Source organism: Egretta garzetta, unplaced genomic scaffold, assembly GCF_000687185.1.
Source record: "Egretta garzetta isolate BGI_Z169 unplaced genomic scaffold, ASM68718v1 scaffold75, whole genome shotgun sequence".
In the NCBI taxonomy this organism is placed as follows: Eukaryota; Metazoa; Chordata; class Aves; order Pelecaniformes; family Ardeidae; genus Egretta; species Egretta garzetta.
In genome coordinates, this window is record NW_009259589.1 from 390,848 (window position 1) to 413,435 (window position 22,588).

The 22,588-nt window shown below is 41.7% G+C and overlaps 1 protein-coding gene across 1 annotated transcript; it reads right to left on the reverse strand.

The window, feature by feature from the left end:
- Positions 1–643: 643 nt before the first annotated feature.
- Positions 644–22,579, reverse strand: KDM4A (lysine demethylase 4A). The gene is made up of 20 exons (XM_035893538.1): positions 22,398–22,579; positions 21,232–21,346; positions 20,209–20,402; positions 18,711–18,760; positions 18,074–18,177; positions 16,896–17,033; positions 15,725–15,975; positions 14,778–14,968; positions 13,118–13,479; positions 11,222–11,342; positions 10,429–10,607; positions 8,201–8,405; positions 7,833–7,909; positions 7,037–7,092; positions 5,983–6,091; positions 4,764–4,952; positions 3,989–4,159; positions 3,297–3,416; positions 2,572–2,664; positions 644–1,553 (listed from the first exon to the last, which is right to left on the reverse strand). Exons 1-20 carry the CDS (start codon positions 22,436–22,438, stop codon positions 1,413–1,415), a joined length of 2,907 nt encoding a protein of 968 aa, XP_035749431.1. The 5' UTR covers positions 22,439–22,579; the 3' UTR covers positions 644–1,412.
- Positions 22,580–22,588: the final 9 nt, after the last annotated feature.

The following is a 22,588-nucleotide window of genomic DNA, read 5'->3' on the forward strand; positions in this document are numbered from 1 at the left end:
GTTTCTGGAGAACACGAAACAATCATTTTCTCCAGCAGGAAAAGTCACCCCATCATTCCATGCAAAAAGAAGGTGGCCAATCTGCTCCACAGCCTAAAATCCCTTTCCTACAGAATGGGAAAGGAACTTGTATTTACACAGTTCCTACTGTGGTGGGTTAATGCTTGAATTACTAGGAGCAAGTTGGCACATCTTCTGGGTACACCTACTACCCAGCTTAACTCAGCTTCCTATTGCTGGGGTAGCAAGTTCTCTCCAACACAACTGAGCCGTGCCCTACTAATACTCTATAAAAATGCTGTGGTAACCTTCGCCAGACAGCAACACAGCAGCACTCCTGCTTCAGAAGAGCAGTGCACAGCCTTCAGCAATACATACAGTTCAGTGCATGCTTTATCTGTCTCAGATCCTACATTAGCTGTTGTAAGCAAAAGCCTGCAGCCACACAACAGACAGTGCTGCCACAGAAGAGGTACTACACTGCTTCAGATACCGCTGCCCTGTCATCCCCAATACTGTGATGCTTGGATTTCAAGAAGGGAGAGTTAGGACTCTGTCCCTTTGGTCATTATTGCCTTAGAGGGTGCGGGAGAAACTCAAAAGAAACTCTTTGGGAGCTGAATGTCTATTGGGAGCTGAATGCCTGTTCTTGTTAGAAGGCTGCACTGTGCAGGGGTCCAGACGGATTTCACTTATTCTGAGGCACATACTATTACAGTTAAACTTATGATTAAGTAAGTCAAAACAAGTATCAGAACAAAAATATTAAATGGAGGGTTAAATAATTTGTCCTATAGGATTCAATTTCACATTTCACCTGTTCACACAAGCACCTCCTGTCTGCTTGGATCTGAACAGCCTACAGCTCAACCTTCAGAAAGGAGGTGCTGAGAAACAAGAGACTGAAGCTGCTTGCAACAAAGAGAGGGATATAAATATAAAAAGAGGTTCAATTTCAAGCACCAGTAATACTGCCTGCTCAAGCCCAGGTATGGTCACCAGGGAGACTCCTAAAATAAGGAACATTATTCAATTAAAACAATAGACCATACTATTCTGCAGCTGCCAAGATTCCTGGCTACAACTCCCAAAAGAGTTTGCCACCTGTCAAAATTGTCTCCAATAAAAAAAGCAAGACTGCTTGACGAGATGAAAGCAACGCCCCAAGCTGGCTTATTCAGAAAGGACCCAACTTCAGACCAGGAGTCTGCAGGCATCAGCTTCAGCAAATGGGATCTGTTTTACTATCCAACAGCTGCCTCTCAGCTACTGCAGAGCATCAGCTTTTTAGCTTCCTTAAAAAACAAAACAAAAAAACCCTGGATTCGAAGCATCCAAATATGGCCTGTTGTACTGGAGCATTTAAATCCTTGGGGGAGGTGGGCATCTTCTTCCTCTGCCACAGGCAGCGCTTACTCCATGATGGCCCGGTACAACGCAGGTTCAATGTAATCTTCACGGTAGCGTGAATTGATCACTCTCTGTCTCTTCCTCTCTTGTCTGACCTCCTTCTCTGCGAAGATCTCCGTGAAGCGCATATCCGAAGCTATTGACTAAGAGAAAAAGCAGAATTAGTCACTAGAACACAGATCAAATCCCTGCCTCCGCATCTTCTTACTGCATGTAAGAAAGAAGCAAGTCAGGGCACTTGGGAATGGAACCTTCAGCCTTCTTCAAAAACTGACTGAACACAAGAAGAAAAATATTTAAGAAACTGGATTTAAAAGTCTGGGGATAAGTTTAAGTAAACTGTAATCAAGCGATCTAAAGAATCACAGGTTTCAAATATAACTGGGTAGCTAATTTCAGCTCACAATCACTTCCTGAAAGGAATAAACAGACTCATCTGTTCCAACTTTCAAGCAGTCTAGTAAATTTTGTACTGTATGGAGCAGGCATGTTTAAACACCTGGTCACAGGATTCAGCTACGATACGTTCTTTCTTAAACCTCCAACATCCTGCATGCCTGCCAACAGGTTCTGCATTAGGTTATGTATGATCATCCTGTAAAGCAAGATACCCTAGCATGCTCTCCATAGTTACATTTTTTTATAGCAAGAAACAAATCAACAGAACAGGGACCCACAGGGGACTCCATCCTTGGAGACAATCAAAACATGACTGGAGAGGGCCCTGAGCAACCCTGTCTGATATGAGTTACCCCTGCTTGGAACAGGTATCTGGACCAGAGACCTGCAGAGGTCCTTTCCCACCTGAATTATTTTACAACTTTAAAAAATGGCCAGCTCTCTTGATGCCACACTACTAAGAGCTTTTCAGAACAAAGGGTAAGTGAAAGAACTTGGCCATTCTTTGCAATGGGAATAGACCATGAAACTTACAAATACAGGCATGAAAGGGCAAACTCCCATTTATGCAGAAGGTGAATTAAAGTCTCTCCAGAGAGAGACAGAACTTTGCTTTTGTAGCCTGATCAACTACCAAGCTTTGCAACAATTGAGGAGAGCATCAGATTGTAATCTTTTGCTGCCACACACTCAGCTTCCTGATCAAGGATGAATTAAGTTAAATGAGCTCCTTGAGTAGAAGTTTGCACCCCGTTTACCTACCAGCCTTGACTTCACTCTCTTAGGAAGCTCCTCTTCAAGAGTATACACATCATCCCTTTTCACCATCAGCTGTGACCCGTCTTCAAATTCCACCTAGAAAACCAGAAATTGTTCTGTCAGAAGTCTCAGAAGATAGAATCCTCCCACAGCTACCCAGAACTTGCCTTCTCCTCCCCATAGAGGCCTCTCATGAAATAACTTTCCACCACTTGAGTTCTATAAGATATGTATGCAGGTATGCACGCTGCGACAGACTTTAACCAAAACCTCACCAATCCCATTACAGTACAAGTAGCCCAGCAAGTTTTCAGATATTCTTGTAACACCTGACAAGACAGCCTGGCTGGTCACTTTAATACAGTCTGAACATTCACCATTTTGGAAGTGTGCAAGGCATGATGTACTCTCACTAAACAGCGAAAAGCAAAACCAAACTTATTTTAAGTAGTTTAAACTACAGAGTCTGCTGAAAAATTGCAGATCGGCAATATTTCAGAAGCTGACACTTTCAAGTAGGTAGCCAGATAACAAGCAGAGCTGCAAGCAACCACTTTGCTCTTAACTCCAGCAACTGTTACCAGCATCCGGCATTGCTGACAACACTGAGTGCCTTCCCCTGAAATTATTAAGCACAACTCCCCTAAAGCTCTGCTGGCTTAAAGAACAGCCCTGTTAACATGATCAGCTTATTATGAATGATGAATTTTCAGACAACAGTTCCATACCTGGTACATCTGGATGGCATGTGATGCGACAAACTTGGCTCCATAAACTTGTCCATCTGTCCATCTCACCTGCACAACTTCCCCTTCAGCAGGGGGACCTAACTGAAGACAGTCTCGACTCTACAGCATAAAGGAGGAAGGCAGGAGAGGTAAGAAGGGTAAGCAGCTTCCTTATGTGACAATTCAGCAAACCACCAGGGAGTCCATTCCAGTCACATCGTGCACCACCCCAACAATTACTCCATTTTAGGGATGGAGAACTAGACTGAGAGACATCCAACTATGTCATCCGTATTTAAATCCCAACAGTGGGCCCAACTTCAAAGTACTTAAAGCAGGAATCTGAGAGACATCCAACTATGTCATCCGTATTTAAATCCCAACAGTGGGCCCAACTTCAAAGTACTTAAAACAGGAATGGTATGCAAGTATCAGCAAGTTTTCCTTCAGACCTACCACTGCTAAGCAGCCAAAGATTAGCTGCGCTCCCTGTTACACATGTGCCTATGTGTCCTCAGTTAAGTCAGTCTCATGTAACACCCCTAAGGCTATCTTGCAGCACGTCTCAGCCACAACACGACCTAGGTTTGGAACAATTACCATATCCCCTGGTGTGTCTGCTCATGCAGCAGCACAAATTGACTCGCATCATGTGCCCTCTACCGGAGCCAGACTCCCACTGCATAACATACCACAATGTCCTCTGGATACAGGTTATCACTGAAGGAACCATCATCGAAGTTGACCTCGTAGAAAGTCTCCTTCGCAAGGCTGACCACTTCACACTGATAGAAGCGACCATTCTTGTGCTTGCTGATGACTATCTGTCCAGGTGACAGATCCTGGAGCGCAGCCTTAGCCCGCTGAGAAGAGAAAAAAAATCACTTTTTAAAATAATGACTCAATAAAGAATACGTCAAGGACCACAGCTCCGGTGCTGGCAGACAAGGAAGCAAAATGAGGTAACTCTACCGAAGACACATTCAGCAGCATTTTTGGAAGAGAGATACAGCTGTCATTAATTTACTTAGTTAAGCTTTCATTCTTCCAAGCAATGCAAGGCCTTTACAGTAAATACTGTCTAATAGACTGTTGTGGTTTTGATGGCTAAAAGGGCTACATGGGAACTTTATACACTAATCAATCACTTAAACATGAAATTCTATAACCACTCATGCCTGCTGGAGTCCCAGCACTAACTCCTGCATATTAAATATTACAGCATAAAACCCACTATTATTCCTCATTACAACAGCCACAGGAGGGATGTAATGCTCTCAGTCCTTCTGGGCTCCAAACCAAAATACAATAAAGGACCTGACTAAGATCACTCAGAGCAGAAGCAAGGTTGAAATCAGAATCCAAAACCAACACTGTTAAATTATACTGAATGTTCTGAAAGAGCCAAACTTTTCAGTCCCTCCAAGATACTGCAGTTCAAATCCTGGGAGTCACACGCCTACTTACCTCTGCCTGAGATGGAATCTTATGCCTGAAACAGGTAATGAAGACAACAAATGGCCAGTCATCAGGCTGCATCATGACTCCTGCTGCTTGGGCACAGCTGACGTGAAAGGATGTGGGACACCGACCATGCGAGCACTGTACACAGCAACCTGCAATTCTCTTTCTTCTTTTCTTGCAGAAGATGCATTTCTGTAGACAGGAAACTAAGAGGTTATTGGTTGGCACTGGCTTTTACCCCACACAAAGGGCTAGCTGGTCTAAGTGTCTGATACTGTGCCATTTACTCTCTGCAAGAGCACTCTACTTTCTGATTAAAAAGGCAGCAGCTACCAATGCTAGTTTATGACAAAGCAGTAATTCATAAATTTAAAGTAACCCCATAGATGAAAAATGTACATTAAATATCTACCAGTTCAACATGCACAAAGCACGTGACCCAGGGATGATTTAATCCAAGGTCTAGGATTGCTAGCAGTCTACAATGCTCCAAAGTCAACAGGGCCTTTCAGTACTTGGTTATTAAGTTACAGAGAGAAGAACAAGATTAGAATTGTGGACAAAGACCAGAGACAAAAAAACCAACCAAACAAACAAAACCCCAAAAAACCCAACAATCCACACCACCAAACCACAGAAGTTAACAGTTAAAATTCTATCGCTACTACCAGTGACCGAATTACACTTGGGTCAGGCCTGATGGGCTGCTGTAGGAACAGCACGTTCTCTGTAATGCATTAGCATTTGCAAAGCACTTAAAATAATTTTCCTCCTCAACACTGAGCTGTTAGAAGAGTTAAGTACAGCTGTTTTCTTGCTGAAGACATTCACTCATTATACAAATGCCTGGCATACCCTGAAGCATCGCGGTGCTCAACAGTAATCAATAAAGCAAGTCAACTACTAGGGACAGAAAAATAACCAAGAAAAATAAACCATGTATCACCATTACACCACTGTATAAATGTAATTTGCTACATAAGGAAAACTGTGCCCCTCCTGCTGGCTCCTCATCTGAATAAGCATATACTAGAACACAGAAAGGTTCAAAAAATGCCAACAGGGACAATTGCCATTTACCATACAAAGAACAGAGCAGATTAACTTCTTCAGTCTGGAGAGGAGATGACTTGGCGTTGGAGGGATAAGCAAAGTCTCCCAGATTCAAACAGACTGGAGATAGACTTTGAAACCTCACCAGTGAAGCACAGGTGATACTTACCAGTCTGAAACGTTGCAGGGGGATTTTGCCAACATCTACAGGACTCCGCTCGGCAATATTCACAAATTTTGCCTCCAGTACAGCTACAGCACACATCACATGAACCCATCTGTCAGGACAAAAGAGGGGAAAAAGAAATTAATATGCATTAGGCTGACAAAGGATGCTTTGGAGTTTAAGTAAATACAAGTTCTGTTGAAGTTTGCCAGATAAATAGCCCCTGAAAACTAGCAGTGTAATCTTTCTTCCTACTGCTAGTAACAGGGCACACGTGGGGGAAAACCAAGACTTCTTCATGCTTCCAACCTACTACTAACAGGCTTAACAGGAGAACAGCTTGGTGTGGCTTGTGCTGGTTGCGTATCTACATTACAAAAGTCCACCTGATAGGTTTATTCCTTCACAAACCTGTCCCATAGCAATTACTAAGTCACTACTGAATTACTTTTGAGACCATGACCAAGAGGTTAAGGCTCCATATGACATCCACAAAATATCTGGAGGCCAAGTTTCATTCTCTCCACAGTGCTACAAGTCTGTCCAACTGCTATTTTGCATCAAATAACTTCAGACAGTCAACCACACCACTGGACCGGCAGTTGTACGTAGCACATTTGCTGCAGAGGTACCCTGAATTTCAGTATGTTGTGCTACTTAAAGCTATGGTTGTCCTTTGTCTCCATTGCCACCACACATTACACGGAGAAATCAAAATCCTCTGTGAGAAGTTATTGAGAGATGTTATCTCATCAGGAATCTTATTTTTATGTGGTACATTATACCTCCGCACATTACACCTCTGCACTATAAAATGCAAAAGCAATTAACAGCTGCTGTCAACAGACCAAGAGTGAGGCATTACCTGAAGAGATGATGACTGCTGCACGTGAACACAATGAAATCATTTTACCACAGCCCCCCCAGTAACACAAAGTCTGAAAGGTGGTGTTGGTCACTGCATTACACTAAACGCAGACATTGCCTTGACTAGCTTACCCTCAGCTACTTAGGTATTTAGCTTTTCCCTTAAGACCAAAAAAGCTGGAACACTCACTTGTCATCATTGGCTCTCTGCAGTGCTCCTCCTCGTAACGAACACAAACAGCAGTCCTGGCACAAGGAAGAAAGCATTAGCTGAAAGAGTGAAGCCCAGAGCAGTACCCTTGCTTGAGAACTTCCTCCTCAAAATGCACGTCCAAAGGAAGAAAATGGTTTCACTGTCAGAAGAGAGCTAACTACCTTGTACAGATCGGCCCTTTAGCTCTCAAAAGCCGCTGCCCTTAAGGCAACAAATATAGACTCCAAGTCTGTTGAAGGCAAGCAGATCTATGCCTGAAGACTTGTTCAACTTGTTTGTTAGGGGTTCCTCTTACAACTGCAATACTCTATATCCTTTGAGGACGTGTAAGAGGATCTGGAATGAACACAAGCAAATACAATTCAAAAGTTTGACCCATTCTGCTGATCTAGAGCCTATCATTCTGAGGGAATCTCATTCTTCTCGCCTTCCTCACATGTGCACTCCGCCCTAGTTATTAACAGAAGTTATCTTCTGTTTTAAAAATAGTGGCTACTGAAAGTTAAGACAGACAATGGAGCTATTCCTACATTCCTGCAGAACATCTTCTCTATGACTCAACTGAGCTCAGCAGCTTTGCACTAGTTAAAAGGAATATATTGCTACGGCTTAAAAAGCGCCAAAATACAACAGACCAGCTCCTAAACTTTCTCTAAATTGCTTTCTTTTCACAGGAGGGAATTAAAAAAAAGTAACACTATGGAAATAAACTCGGTAGCAAGTTCCCAGATGTACCAGACTCCATCTGTGAGAATCTTACGAGAAACTTTACCTCTTCTAAGGCATTTTCTGTACACCTGGAGCACATCCAGTCTTCAGTGGCCTTGTCAGGGGATACACCATAACAACCTAGAACAGACACATCTCACTTAAGAGCTTACGTAAACTCAAACCCATTCCCCCAGGGCCCAGAAGTAAAGCAGGTATTAAAATCAGTGAGCCTAAGGAAGCTGCTGTATATTTCAAGTTATCCATGCAGCCAACTCCATAGCTCAGCTGCCAGCACTCAAGTACATACCACTCAGATAAGGGCTGAATTTGGTCTATTTGTACATTAAACAGACTGGTAGAGGCTTGCTATGACGTACAAACTTCCTACAGAGAACACTAGAGTTTAGGGTTAAATCTAGATGCACTCACTTGCATGAACACAGACATGGCAGTTCTTGCAGGTGATGAGTATGCTGGTTCCATCTTCCTCTAAGTAGGGGGTTGAAAGATTGAGGTCAGTGCTGCAGCCAGTTGTAGTAAAGCACATTTCAGGAATCAGGGGTTTGGTTCGGATCTTCCCATCCACAGTGGCTGGAGTTACTCCAGAGTTTTGACTGTTGCCTCCACACTCTGCCTGTAAGGGATGGACAGGAAATTTAAGTTTTACAAGTAAAACTGTCTCACATCATCTTTACTCACCCATTATTCCTTACATAAATCCCTATTAAAGAAAGAATGAAGGTGCTGAAAGATTAAAGAGTTAGCAGGTTAGGTGAAAATATAGTTAGTTTATAAAACCCTCAGCTGCTGCAGCTTCAGAATGAAATTATTTTCTACCCGAATGGCTAAATGTAAGGGCTGAACTGCATCCCTCTAATAAGCCACAAGATACACATCAAACTGCATCTCTTCTGACAGAAGAGATGGAATCACCAAGCTCACATCATGCTCTCTGGGCAACACCTCTGCTGCATCCCCCCACCCCCAATACAGAGGATCGTAACACTGCTATCCACCATGGTACATATCTTACCTCAACATGGGAGGATTTTGATCACACAAATAGATACCTACTGCAATTCCCATTATTTTTTCCTAGTGTAGTTCTGAACAAGTCTAATGGGCTTTTAAACTAATTTGTTCCTGGGAAATAAGCAGACTAAAAATGCAGTTTCCTGGTGAAAGCTCAGGGGACTTTTAGGCTAATCTTTTGTAATTTATTCATCCAAACCCAATGTCAAACCAAACAGCAATTACATATAAAGTTTACAGAAATATACTTCCATGCAAGTTACTTGTATTAACAGCTAAGTAGAAATTAATCTCCCTCTTTGAGGAAATGTTTCAAACCATCTTTTGTACCTCACAGGCCACCACAAAAGTACCTTGCCTTGCCTAATCTTTTAAAAATACTACCACCAGAAATTGCAGTAGCAGAATGAAGCTGCACTGTCCCTCTTACAGTGCATCATGGAAGGGAATTGACATGTTTTCAACAAGTCTTGTTGATTCAGATTCTGTAAAACTTATCGATTTACACTGAACGTTGCACGTCAAGCAAAAGACTGAGGGAAATCTATACGAAAGCTGAAGAAAATGCAACCTTTTTTTCCAAGCAGCTACTTTTCTTCTTCACAAAGGAAAAGTGAGTATTTGTCTAGCCTTTTTGTGCCGATTTTTTCTTTGAATGGGCAACTGAAGTGAGTTCCCAGACTTACTACAGACTTTCTGAAGTTGGAACAAAGACCCTAACCACAGCTCAAATTTTGGAAGAGTTTCTGTTTCACTGGTGTAGACAGACACTTGAAAACCTGCAGCTAGAGAGTCTTCTGTTAATAGCATTCAGATCTCAAAAAAGCTAACAGAACTTAAACTGTCCTCAAATTGTTAACTTTAGACACTGTCAGCACCAGTGAAATCCAAGTACTATGCAGCTTCTATGTAGAATTTCCAGTCCTAACAAGAACCTACTCTCAGACACAAATAGCAAGATTGAACAGAAACTATGGTCTGTGGTTTTCATGGAAATTAGGAACTATATGCAATATAAACCCTGAACAAAAACTCAAGGTCTTCATTTCCAAAATTATGATGAACATGTTTCTAGGGCCACTGTAATCACACAGTGATCTCAAATGAATCAAATATGCTTAGCATATGGGAAGGGACAAACTGCCTCCAAGTTGCAGGTTGAACATGCGACCAAACAACTATTTGAGCTACCTTAAAATGACTTTGCTTCGGCACATCAAAACATTCAGTGTGGGACTTCTGTCTAAGCACTTAGTCAACATGACAAAGGGGTTCTGCAACCTGTCCCAAGCTACGCATTGCTACAGCCACACTTTGTTAAAGCACATTTTCACATGCCATAGCTACTGTCAATATGGATATACTCCACGAAAAGACAGCTTTCTGTCTGTGCCATCCACAAACACAACCCTAAATCCTTTTAAGTAAAAGGTTTTCTTCCTTGCCAGCCCCCCAAAGACCACATGCAACCGTGTTCTCCTGGAAAAATTCCTTGGGAAGACTGCAACACTGATAGAGCTGTTGTTAACTGGCAATATGCAAAACGACATTTTTAAAACTATGCATCACAGCAGCAACTTATTCAGTTATCTCTACAGTAACGTTAACAGACTTGGTCTACATACCTGATACGTCTGGAAGAGCATACAAACAGCACAGTAAGGAGACTGCTGAGCCATGGTCCGATTGTATTCTTTTTCAGCCTCAAAATTTGGTGGCCGATTCTGCCACAGCTGGCTAAGTGGCTTGGCCCATGCTTCTGTCTCCTCAGCCTCTTCTTCAGGAGTCAGTTGCTCTGATGCCTCTGTGATAAGAGACCGTTGACTCAGTGATTAAGTGTCCTTTTATAGACACCCTTCTTGCAAATGAAACTAAATAAGGCAAGAAGTTATGAATGGAGATGATAGAAAGACTGCCAGAAATCAAATTTACAGAAGAGCGATGGGAGCCAGTAACTTGGTCTCCTCTTTAAGAGGCTTTTAATAATCAAGCAGCCATGCAGACACAAGATAGGCTTATTGGGTGAGAACAGCACCAGCTCCACATTACATCAAGACTGTCAGCCAAAGAATCTGGTTTTGTTTTGTTTTTTGTTTTTTTTTTAATCATGAATATTCACATCAATTACTAGAATGCTCTAAGGCAGACATAGTTATGCAACAGTCTCTGGCACTGGTTTAGTCTTCCTTTCAGAGTTGTGACTTTCCAGAGAATGGAACAGCACAGAAAGAAGACACCATTGGAGATAAAAGTTTATTGAGGCAGGCACAAAAAAATGAGACAAGCACCTTGTCTAGGATGCAGAGGTGTCACTTGCCGACTACTGTTTATCGCCAGTTACTTAACGGAATACCCCACACTGTCCACAGAAGCTGAAATCCTCTCTACAGTTCCCCAAAGAGCACAACGCTTACTTACCGTCATCGCTAATGCAGTCCTTAACCAGGAGCGGGTGATGGCGTGGGAGCTTGCTCAATGGCTGGCGACGACCCTTGGACTTCTTACTCTCCTTCATTGATCTTAGGTACTCCTTTGCTACCTGGACAAGGAGAAGCAATTCAGCAGTCAACTAGCACGTGTCCTTTTGACATTATTTTTAAAGGAATTTATTCTGAACTTAAAGAAGCCTCCACAAAACGCACACACGCTTCCATGACTTTATCTCTAACAAACTAACTTCAGCTCTAAACTAAGTTTTTGAAAGAACTCCTTGCAGCACTTTTGCTAGGGAAAAACAGATAGAGCTGTACTAGCTCTGCTGAGCCATTAGAATAGAGGCTTTTCACAGATTCCCAGCATAGCTTTTCAGGCAAGTCTGTTTATATAAGAATTCTGTAAAAGAGAAAAAAAGACAGGCAAGTTAAATGGTTCAACTTTGAAGAGCCATGATAAGAAGTCTCACACATTCTGGAGAAATCCTCGGTTTGTATGTCAACTTAAAAATTCCAAATTTAAAAATAAAAAAAAAAATCTACAGTTTACTGGCATCTTGAACTAACAGGCTTATTTTAAACGAAGGAAACTTTTACCCTCTCTGCTTATTACTTGCATTGCTTTCTTGCCAGACAGACTGGAAGAAGGAGACTACAACAGCAGCTATTTCCTCTTCCCTTAACCTTATGTAAAAACAAGTGACACACTGACAAAATTACTACTAACCTGACAAGCAAGGCAATACAGGAAATTATTTTAACAGTAGATAAGAAATCCCATTTTTTTTTTTTTTTTTTTTTTTTTTTAAAAATTTTTTTTTTTTTAAAAGAGCACAAGGAAATTTTAGGTTAAATGCATCTTGCATCTTTTAAAAATCTCTTCTTTTCATAAAGAAGCCAGAAGAAAGTATAACAATCATTGTTCTCCTACACAGAGTTGGATACAAGACTTCTGAGAAACAGAAATGCTTTTTTTCAAATGGAAATTAGCATTCCCAATTACCATCTGATAGAAAATTTGTTTTGAAATACACCACACTGGGGAAAACTATCTACACCCATTCAAAATTTCACCTTCTCCCTATGTGGAGTATGTAATGGAGACATCAGTATCAGCAACAGAATGTCTTTAGTTTAAAACATCCACGAGAACTCTTTCTCAGTTTCAGCTTAATTATCAACAGATTTGTCCATCTGCTGTTTCATTTCTGTAGTTCTTGAATGTCAAAGACATAATCATTATCAGCCTCCCGCTCTCTAACACCAATTTAAAGAGGGAAACAAAATAATTTGAGAAGACACCAACGGGTAAGATTTTAACTGTTACAGCCTTCTCTTGGGTTGTCTAATAAAACATTCATTGACAGTTCTTAAACACCCAGATTTACATTCTCCCAACCAGTAATTTTTGTTCCATCATTTCTTTTTTTTTTAAAAGGGACACACGGATGTACACATGTATGAGATTTTATTTTAAATCCCCCCTCAAACAAATTAACGTGCTCATACTAAAGGCTGGATTGAGCTAGATTCATTTTAGGTACAAATAGGTGTCTATTACTATAAAAGGACCTGAAGCAGCCTGTAACACTACCATGTCAAAACCACCAAGCTGCCCTTTCCCTTAAAAAGCACTTAAATAATTTAGAGAAGTTCTCAAAATGAGGGATCTCCCTGTTTTCTAGAAGAGGTAAGAGTGTAAGACTTTCACGTTAATTTTGTTTATTTAGCAAAACCCATAAGTATTAAAAAAACACATTAAGAACTAAGCAACGTGCTATACAAACACTAATGGAACGAAAACTTAATCTGCACAGATAGAAAGTTTTGTCACAGCAAACCTCTGAGCATGTAACACTTTCAGTACTCTTGCCATTCATACCTCTGCCAGTTCTTGCTCATTCACACTGGCGGTGGCACTGGCTTTCTTTCCTGAAGTCTGTTCGTTGTCAAATCCGCTTGCATCCCCTCTAGCATAGCTATGGACTGTAAGCACCCTTGCTGGCCCAGGAAGAGTTTGTTTTGCCGACAGATCAGTCGATTCAGAGTCAGAGGAACCAGAATACGCAGGTGAACTGGGCTGAACACTGGAAGTTGCGCTCTGCTTCGAAGTCGTCAAAACAGAAGTGGAATTTGAAGCATGTGAAATGGAGAGATCCAATGCAGCTGCTTCTTGCTCCTCCTCTTCTTCCTCCTCAAGCTTCACTGTTTTCAGTTCTTCAAATTTGGCAGAGTCCACACGATCTAGAAGAAAGATGTACTGACTTTTTCTAAAGTGTGGACAGCAGAGAGAACATTTGTGCAACCATTTGCACAAAGCCAAACAGGAAAGCAAACTACTACACACACAGAAAAGTTACATTAAAGTCATGTAAAGAGTAGATCATGAATTCAAACACCTATAAAATCATGGTTGGCTTAGAGAGAATAGAAGTGCCCGCTCATTGCCTCTTCCAGTACAAGAACTAGGGTACATCAAACAAAACTAGCAGAGAGGGAGTTAAAAACTATGAGATGGAGATGATCCTTTATATGGCATAGCTAACCAGCCCAACTGGCCACATGATGCTATGGATAAGAGGTTACAAGCGTTCATGTGAGACTCAATCTTCTACTGGTTTGTGGGGTTTTATTTTTCTTTTATTATTAAATACAAGCTGCAAAAGGCTGGAAAACAGAATACTAGCGGGAGGCATTACATATGTTTGCTCTGGTCTTACATTGTTCTGTAGGCCCACTGCTTCTCCCTTAAGAGCAAGGATAGCTGACCCATTATGAGCCATGTTAAGTTTTCCTCCAGCCTACTGATTATAAAAATTACAAATATAAGACATCTATCCAGCATACCAGACCCACACTACCAGGAAGTCTGTGTATGTTTTACTGAGCAATTTCTATAAACAGGTCACATTACACAACAGGTGTACAGAGGACCTTAGACTACCAAGGTGTCCAATACATTTCTGTATGCACGCTGACAAAATAAAAAGAACAAAAATTGAAAGCTAGAAACACCAACTACTTAATCTTAAGCAAGACTCATGCAATACTTCCTGCTCCTTTTAATTCAGCTGAAAGGCAACAACCCCATGACGTACCTGGTCAGTCAGTCATTGGAGCAGCTACAGGATGGCTGCCTACACCTTTGCTCTCCCCCAACACTTCTTTACGTAATTCTCACTGGGGAGTTATCCACAAATAGGCCACAAAAGTTAACAATTCAAGCTGTGGTTATTTCATTTACTCAAACCAGTGGCAGAAGCGTCAGACAAATTTAACCAGAGAACGCAACCTAAATTTGTTCTAGATGCACTCTCTGGTCCTGAAAAAACAAATGGCAATACCTCAGGTCCCATGACAGTAAATTTCTGAAGTGCTTGCCATGGCTCTGACAACCTAGTGTCTACTTTTTTGGACATGACAACATCCTACCAACTAGCATCACATGAAAGGGTGCCCCAGATTCAGCTCTAGCAGTTTCTCTCCCTAAAGAACAATATCCTGGCCCCCCTGTACCAGGATAGAGCTTGACACACAGTTACCTGGAAGCTTGGGCCCTTGTTCACCTTGCTGCAGAAGTTCACTTGTAGGTCTCTCACGAGGCTCTGCCACGTCTGCATCATACTGCGTGGAACTCAGCTCCTCCTTGGGGAAGGCCTCGCTCTCACTCACCTCCTGAGGCACTTCCAGGCAGACCCTGTGCCTTTTTGTTCCTATACGATGCTTGGGGATGCTGCAGAAGACAAATCTATATGTCAGGTTACCAAACACATAAGCTTGTTGAATTTGTGCCTGGATGCACAAAATATAGCCTGATGTGGATCACTGTTTTATGAGACAGCATCTGGCAAGCCAAATAGTTTCCGAATTATTCTGAAGTGTTTTCTTTGCCTTTACAAAAGCAGAGTCAGTAATCCTCAGGGATGACTCCTCAGCATCTGTTAATCATGTATTAGGCAGCTATGTTCTAGCCAAGCATTCTTTACCTTCAACAAAAAAATCCCAAACAAATACCACCACCAAAGACAATTTAGGAATAGTAGCTGACACTGTCTGAAAAAAAGATTTAACTGCAAAATGTAAGATGATTAGACTGTCTGCCTTTAGGAACCAGGAACTGCACACTGATGATATAGCTTGCAGCACTGACAGTACTGGAATTTGCTAGCAAGTACTGTCCCATGATCCCAATACACCCCCGCTTTGTCTTCTGGCCTCCTGGTGTATGGTGCACACTTCCAATCCAGGCTTTGGATGTCTGCCCAAAATTGAAGAACTACCTTCCAAGCTGGTGCATTTCCTGTCTACCACAGACCGTCACCAATGTGGACTCAAACAGTAAAAATAAGAGTAAACCCTATTTCCCAAGAAAACAGATTACTGCTAGCTCTGACTGCTGTTCTTCTATCAGAATAGCAAACATTCAACTGCAGCTGGGTCCAATTTCTAATAATCCAATAGAAAAGCAGAGGACCATACAAAGCATTACCTTTTTGTCTCATCCCCGTCCACCTCCTCTTTACAAGTCTCTCCTGTTTCCATTTCCTCAGCACACTGTTTCCCATTCCTGACTTTTTGCATGAGATCCCCTTTAAGGAATTCTGCTGCCTCTGGGGTTGGAAGAGCATGGTCAATGACAGTCACGTCCTTCCCAGCTTTCCAAAGCTTGTAACGATCTGGCTGGTACTTCCTCACAAACACATCCATGGAGATCTTCACCATGTCCTTCCGACATGAGCACTGAAGTTATAAAAAAAAAAAAAAAAAAAATTCAAGTAAGGCCACATACTCAACAATTCTACTTTGCGTTCTTGTATCACTTTGCTTTCAGAAGCTTAACTGAAGAAAAAAAAAACTCCCCCAGTCACATGTAGTTGAGCCTCAGAACTCCCAAGACTCTTTTCCAGGAAGTCAAAAGTATGTATATTAAGTTACTAAAAACTGGGCAGAAAAGTCAGCAAAACCGATGTTATTGCAATAACTAAGAGAGAAAGCTCACCAGCCTATTTACAGAGTCGCTGGTAGAAGCTGACCATTTTGAAATGAGCTCATACAAAAACAGCCAGCAAAACCAGAGACTGTAATGAGGAAGTTGGAGCCATCCAAACTCTGGGCCTACCCAGAGCAGTAGAGGTTCCCCTCATCTGGGCATGGTTACAACTAGTGCTTCAAAGCATTCATTTCAATGTAACTTTTGAAAACATAATCCATGTTTGTAAGGCAGCTCTACAGGGACACGACACTACCCAGTCTAAAGGTTCAGCCAAGATACTTATTTTGGTAAGTGACTTAAGTTACCAAAATCATACTTCCAAGCTAAATGGTCAATAAATAATGGTTAAAATATCAGACAAAATACTGACGAGTCCTGGCCACCAAGCACACCCTTTCATCTTTGGAAAGGCAGCCAGTCCCCTGCTTTTCTTTGAAGCCTCAGTTGATCTACACAAAGCTAAAAGACATGTTATATGCTATCCATAGTTGAAACAAGGACACAAAACAGGAGGCAGACTGGACATTGTTACCATATCAGAAAGTAAATATCACATCTTAAACAGACAAAGCACTGAATTCACTCCCTTCGAACAAATATTGGGGGCTTAATGAGCAGCAGAGCATTAGGTTGTTGGTATGCAACAGGACGGCAACAGACCACTTACCAGCACAGACTGCTTCCCGTACTCGATCCACCGAAGAGTAGCAAAGTTGGTGGATTCAGCACAGTTAAAGCCATGATTAAAGCCAGCGTGATAGCTATAAGGAAAGGTTATCATGAACTCTCCAGCCTCCTGCGTCACCTAGAAGACAATTGAGACACCCGCATTGTCATTCACAACTTAAGAGTCTACTTGGTGGGTCTGAATAAAAGCAACTCCCATACACTGCATGACAGTGTATCTGAAACCCCCACCCACAGACGGTGGTTGGAGTTACTTGCTTCAACAGATAGACTTGATGCTTATCTTCACTACTCTCCTACTTCTGTCAAGTGTACGATTACTGGAAAGCAACACTCAACAGTTTTTTACTAAACCACAACTGGTCAAAATAGCACAGAAGTGGTTATACATATGAAATACTCTGTGACAAGCTATCTGAAGGTCACAAAGGTATTTATCTGTATCAGCTACAGGTTTGGCTGAACAGTATCTAAGGCCAAGTAAGATTTCTATCCACGCACAACTTGGAAATTTTTCTTCTGCTGTTCATATTCAAGTACAACTCTCAGTCAGCCTTCCACTGCTGTTCTCCAACATTTCCCCACTGTCTAACAAAGGTTCATGACAACAAAACCTTTCATCTGCCCACGCAGATGTGACAGTACTTTTGAGTAAGGACTCAAAGACAGTGTGTGTGTGGGCGGAGCCCCCTGGCAGGTTATCACCTGAGAAAGTAAGTCTATAAAGTTATTACTGTAATGAAAAAAAAAAAAAAGAAAAAAAGCCATATTTTCTATTGAGGAAGCAGATCACAACAAACAAAATTAGCAGGGGACAAGTCAGAAACAAAAAAAAGAACGGTCTCTCTTCACTGAATACACAGCTAAGCAGTGAAGTAAACCTAACACAGGATGTTCTGTCTAGTATTAAGTTTAAAAAAAAAAAAAAAAAAATCAATCACAAAAGACAGAGCCTTTGTTTTTAATAATCCTTGACAGATTTTTTCTGTCTCAAACTCTTTTAAGGCTCCAACTGCCAGATAGAGGTACAGTGGGAAAGGATTGCCTTACACCCTCCCTGTTCTTGTTCTCCTCTCTAAGCTTCTGCTATTGGTTGCAGAGACAGGGCTGCATGAACCTCTTGACTGAGCTGATATAACCATGATTACTTTTCTACACCTTATCAAATGGGATGCCATATTTCTTCAGAATTGATGGAGAGATGAGGGTCATCTTGTGACGGAGAAACGCTTCACAGCTTTGGGCACTTCCTGGGAAGAAACCTGTTTAAAATAAAGGCAAGGAGAGATGTTACCACTTCGATGTGAATTAAATTAATTTTTCAGTGATTTTTAGGAAAAGTTACTGTCTAAACAGTATTTTTCCCTAGGCCTGCAACTATCGACCACCTTATTCGAAGCATGCTAGCTTGCATTCTGAAGAAAAAGGACAACAACTGGAGATTTATCTTTAACAGATGCCAGTTTGAAAGACTGTAAGAAAGACCACATGCAGAAGGATCTTCCCTCGGCTATAACCTTCCAGTTCTAATACTCAATAATTAAGGATTTTCTCATTAAAGGTTAGACAGACCACTACTGCATTATTTGTAATGGGACATTTCTCTTGTGTGTATACTATAAACAAACACTCAGAAGCAATATAATCTATATTCTAAAAGCAAATTATCAGTTCAGTTGTGCCAGCCTGTGCTCTTACAAATGCTACAGGCCTGTCATAATCTAAAAGAGCTGAAACCTATTGCAGCTGTCCATCCCACCTTCCTCAAAAGGCAGGACATTAAATGTTCGATTACCTTTTGCAAGTCTCTCCAGTCGCTTCCCATGCTCTGGAGGGATAGAGTACCTGCAGCCATAAGAACAAGTCTATTAAGTTCAAGTGACAGGACAAAATCTCAAAGTTTGACTGGAAATCATAAATGAGCATCAAGGCATGAATTACTTAAAAAAAAAAAAAATATCCTCCATCTCTACATTGTCTCTTTCAAAGTTTGGTGATATAAAGCTAAAAATGTTTATCAAGTACTTTTACCTCTCTGTCCCAAGAAAAATCAAGAGCCAATAGCTGATCATTTCCTCCACTCACTTTTGCTTAAGCAGTCAAGGAACTAAAAAGTCTGATGCATTTAATATCTGTGCAGCAAAACACGAATTCTGAGAAGAAAGGGAACAGCACTTCCTGACCTGTCTCAGTTCACAGACGTGCAATTACTAGGACACTCAGTGCAAGGAGGAACACAGACCGAGAAAGAAAACGGAATCATCTCCTTCAGCTGCTCAGACCAAGATGGGACTAAGTTAGACACAATGCCACATCCTTAATGCGTGCACAACTTGTGGCGTGTTCTTTAGGGCTATGCCTCTCTCTATGTACACACCTTTTTATGGGTGCCACAAAACTCCTTGTTGGTTTGACTACAGTAAATAAAACCACCTGCTTAGTTTGCTTTTGATCTGGAATACAGTGCTATATTCTTGATGGAGTTACTCGTTAAATAAATCAGACTAAGGTATCAGCAAAGTTAACTTCTTCCATGTACTACTGTAAAAGAAGCAATGGCCAAAAGGTTTATCTGACTGAACTATTCTGTTCCATGTTCCCATGCTACAGCCACTGCATGGGGTTGTTCACTGGTCACATGCTGCTAGCTATTATTTTTTACTTCAAAGTTGTATTAAAAGGCAGCCAAAAATACTAGTTTCCAACAAAACTGCCATGGAAACAATTGTTGAAGTTGCTTGAGAAATTAGTTTGTGAACAGAAGGCAATGATTCACTCTTAAAATGCAACCCATGCTACAGAAAAATTCAGGAGCCTCCCCTAAAAACAATCATGAAAGCTCAGACACTGGACGAACCACTCAGCAAGATCCACTAGCCTGCTTTTAGGTCTGTGATAAACAGCTGCATTTCAAAGTCTGTTAACAATTACCTGTTCCCATATTGCCCGTGTGACAACAGACATACTACTTCTGTATGGTCATTTTAGAGCTTCAGGAAATCATAAGCAAGTTTTCAAAGTTCTGGCCCTATCGTTGCAGAGAGCGCCCACCTTACATTACAATTCTGAAGAACTCTTTATGCCAGGACAGCAAACGGACTTTCTAGAAGGCAACCAAACAAATGCTCAACCAAGGTAACGCACTGCTTTGCAGTTCCTTACAGGTTTCTAGTGTTCTTGTCATCAGATACTACTGCAGTGCAAGATCAGAGGGATGGTAATTCCTTTAGCCAACTCTCATAACTTCAGGACTTTTGACTCCAGAATCTAGAAGCTTCCCTAGAAAATCTTACCATGACTTGGGTTCCCCAAAATGCAAGTAATTAATACTGTAGAGATCCATGTCCTCGGTATGCCAAGCAAAGGAAGTTTTCCACATGCCAAAATACAGGTAAGGAGTATTCACTCCTTCGATGGTTATGCCGCTTTCATTCTCCACAATATCCAGGATTGTGTTCAATCTGCCAATATTCCACGCATCTACATGCTGCAAAACACAAGCCTCATGTTAAACAAGCATTACAAAGAACAGAACCACACAACTAAGACAACAGTTGCAAAAGCTATCAGACACTTGTGAAGACTAATCTTCTACTGGCACAGCTCAAACCATTAGTTAGTTCCCGTAAAACAGAAGTTTTGCATGGTGTTAGCTTACATACTGATTGTTTACTAGCCACCTTTATGGAGGAAAAAGAAGTTAATCAGCCACATAATGATTAGGAAGGAGAAATAATCACAAAGCTACAGACTTTGCAGAGCAGAGAATAGCGCAAGCTTGAGCTGATGCCTGAACCTTCTTGAACAGAAACACTTCTCATTCCAAACAAAGAGTAAATCATCGTAATTTAAGAGACTAGCAAGGAGAATGCATTCCCTTTTCTAATGCCTATCATCCTAACACAACAGCTACAGAGCTGTCCCACAAAAATACATACACTAGTGGATACCAAAGCAGCGCATGTCCATTGATCAACACTTCCAACTCTCATACGCCCCTCAGGACAAAGCACTATAAAAACAACACTTAAGCAACAGTGGTTTTTGCTTTCTTGAACTAAGCTGTATTACACTGAAGTACTAACAGAGATCCCTTAGAACACTATCTCTACCAGGCTTCTTCAGCTATCTGGGTTAAATGGAAAGTATGTTATAAACATGTGGTTTATTGTGTTCCTGCCTACTCCAGAAGCTGAACCTTTGCTTAGACTGTCATTAACTCCTTTGGAAAGTTAAGAGTCAAATGCTACATTAGTATTTATGGAATGCAATATACAAGGATTACCGTTACTTGAAAACCCAAATGGTTTTCTTACCTTGTCATAAAGTGTGCCATTCACATCAGCACCATAGATAGGGGCATTGAACGTAAGGTTCTTCCAGTATTTTCGTTCAAGGTCTTCGAAGTCCGTATAGCGGGGTGTGCAGTACCTGAAGAAACAACAGAGAGACTAAAGACTTTGCAGTTTGATACTTGAGGAGTCTAAACCAACGTTTACCACTGAAAGAATCAAAAGCTACGATAAAAACACCTAATGCATGTTTATCAGCGAGACCCCTGCCTCCCAGAACAGCAATCGGAGCAACCACAGCTCTCTTCCTGTGAGACTCAGGAACAAAGCATCAGGAAGAAAATCACTTTCCCCATTTTTCAATTTACTTTCATTTTTGCTTTGTGCACTTCTCTCGGGTCAGAACAATTTCACTTTCTAGTTGTTGCTACTTAGCAAGGAAGGATGCAAACCCAGGAATGATACAAAGAACAACTTGGAATAAAAACCAAATCCAAAGTTTTCTGCCACTGTAAAAATAACAAACATTGCCAGACTTACCTGCTGGTAAACTGCTCAAGCACGCTCAGTTTACCAACAAAATACCTGCTCTTGATGTCCATTCCCTGCTAACTATATACTGGCCTCTTTGTGCAGCACTGAGGGGGCAGATTTACACTCTAACAACTATTTAACGTGTGTGTGTATGTATATTCCAGACAACCACATGTATAGCATTAAATAATATTTTTTATTAAATTATTCTACTTGAGAAACGGAACCCTGAAGCGTGCTGCTCTTGCAAGACAAAATAAGCTTTAGTGGGCAGAGCGCAGACGGCAACTCCAACGCCATTTGTGACTAGCAATTTCTAAGGCTGTTTTGCTTAAACTCCTTTAAAAGCTATCTTTCCTCTGTGTCCTTTTTCACGTCAAGAACATTCCTTCCTCTACTGCCCTACTCAGTAAACATTTTGGTGGTCTAGCTGCTAGGGACAAACGGACAGGAGCCCACCGCAGAAATAAAAAAGTTCTGCCGGTGTCACGTACCCTCCTGCCAAACAACACAAGCGACAAAGGTCCCCACGCACCCAGGGAGTTACCCAGGGCGTCGCGTTCACCAGCGCCAGCCTGTAGGGGAGGACCAGGCCCCGGGGACCTGGGGCAGCGGGAACTCCCACAGTAACCATTTGCAGGCGGGCGGGGACGTACTTGTCGCTGTTGGCGATCCTTCTGAACTCGCGGACCGTCATGGCCTTCTTCTGGATGTTGTACTGCGTGAAGAGGCCGGACTGCCCCGTCACCACCTGCTGGATGGGCGCTGGGATGACGAGCTCGTCGATGTCGTCGTAGCACCGCCGCGGCTTCCACTCCCTCGGGGGGACGGTCTGCCGGGAGCATGG

Coding starts and splice junctions, on each gene's coding strand:
- KDM4A (XM_035893538.1), bottom strand. CDS start 22,438: ATGACGGTCCGCGAGTTCAGAAGGATCGCCAACAGCGACAA. Junction 13,480..14,777: donor ACAAGGGCCCAAGCTTCCAG/GTAACTGTGTGT, acceptor TCTTTCTTCTAG/ATCGTGTGGACTCTGCCAAA. Junction 7,093..7,832: donor CAGAAAATGCCTTAGAAGAG/GTAAAGTTTCTC, acceptor TCCTTGTGCCAG/GACTGCTGTTTGTGTTCGTT.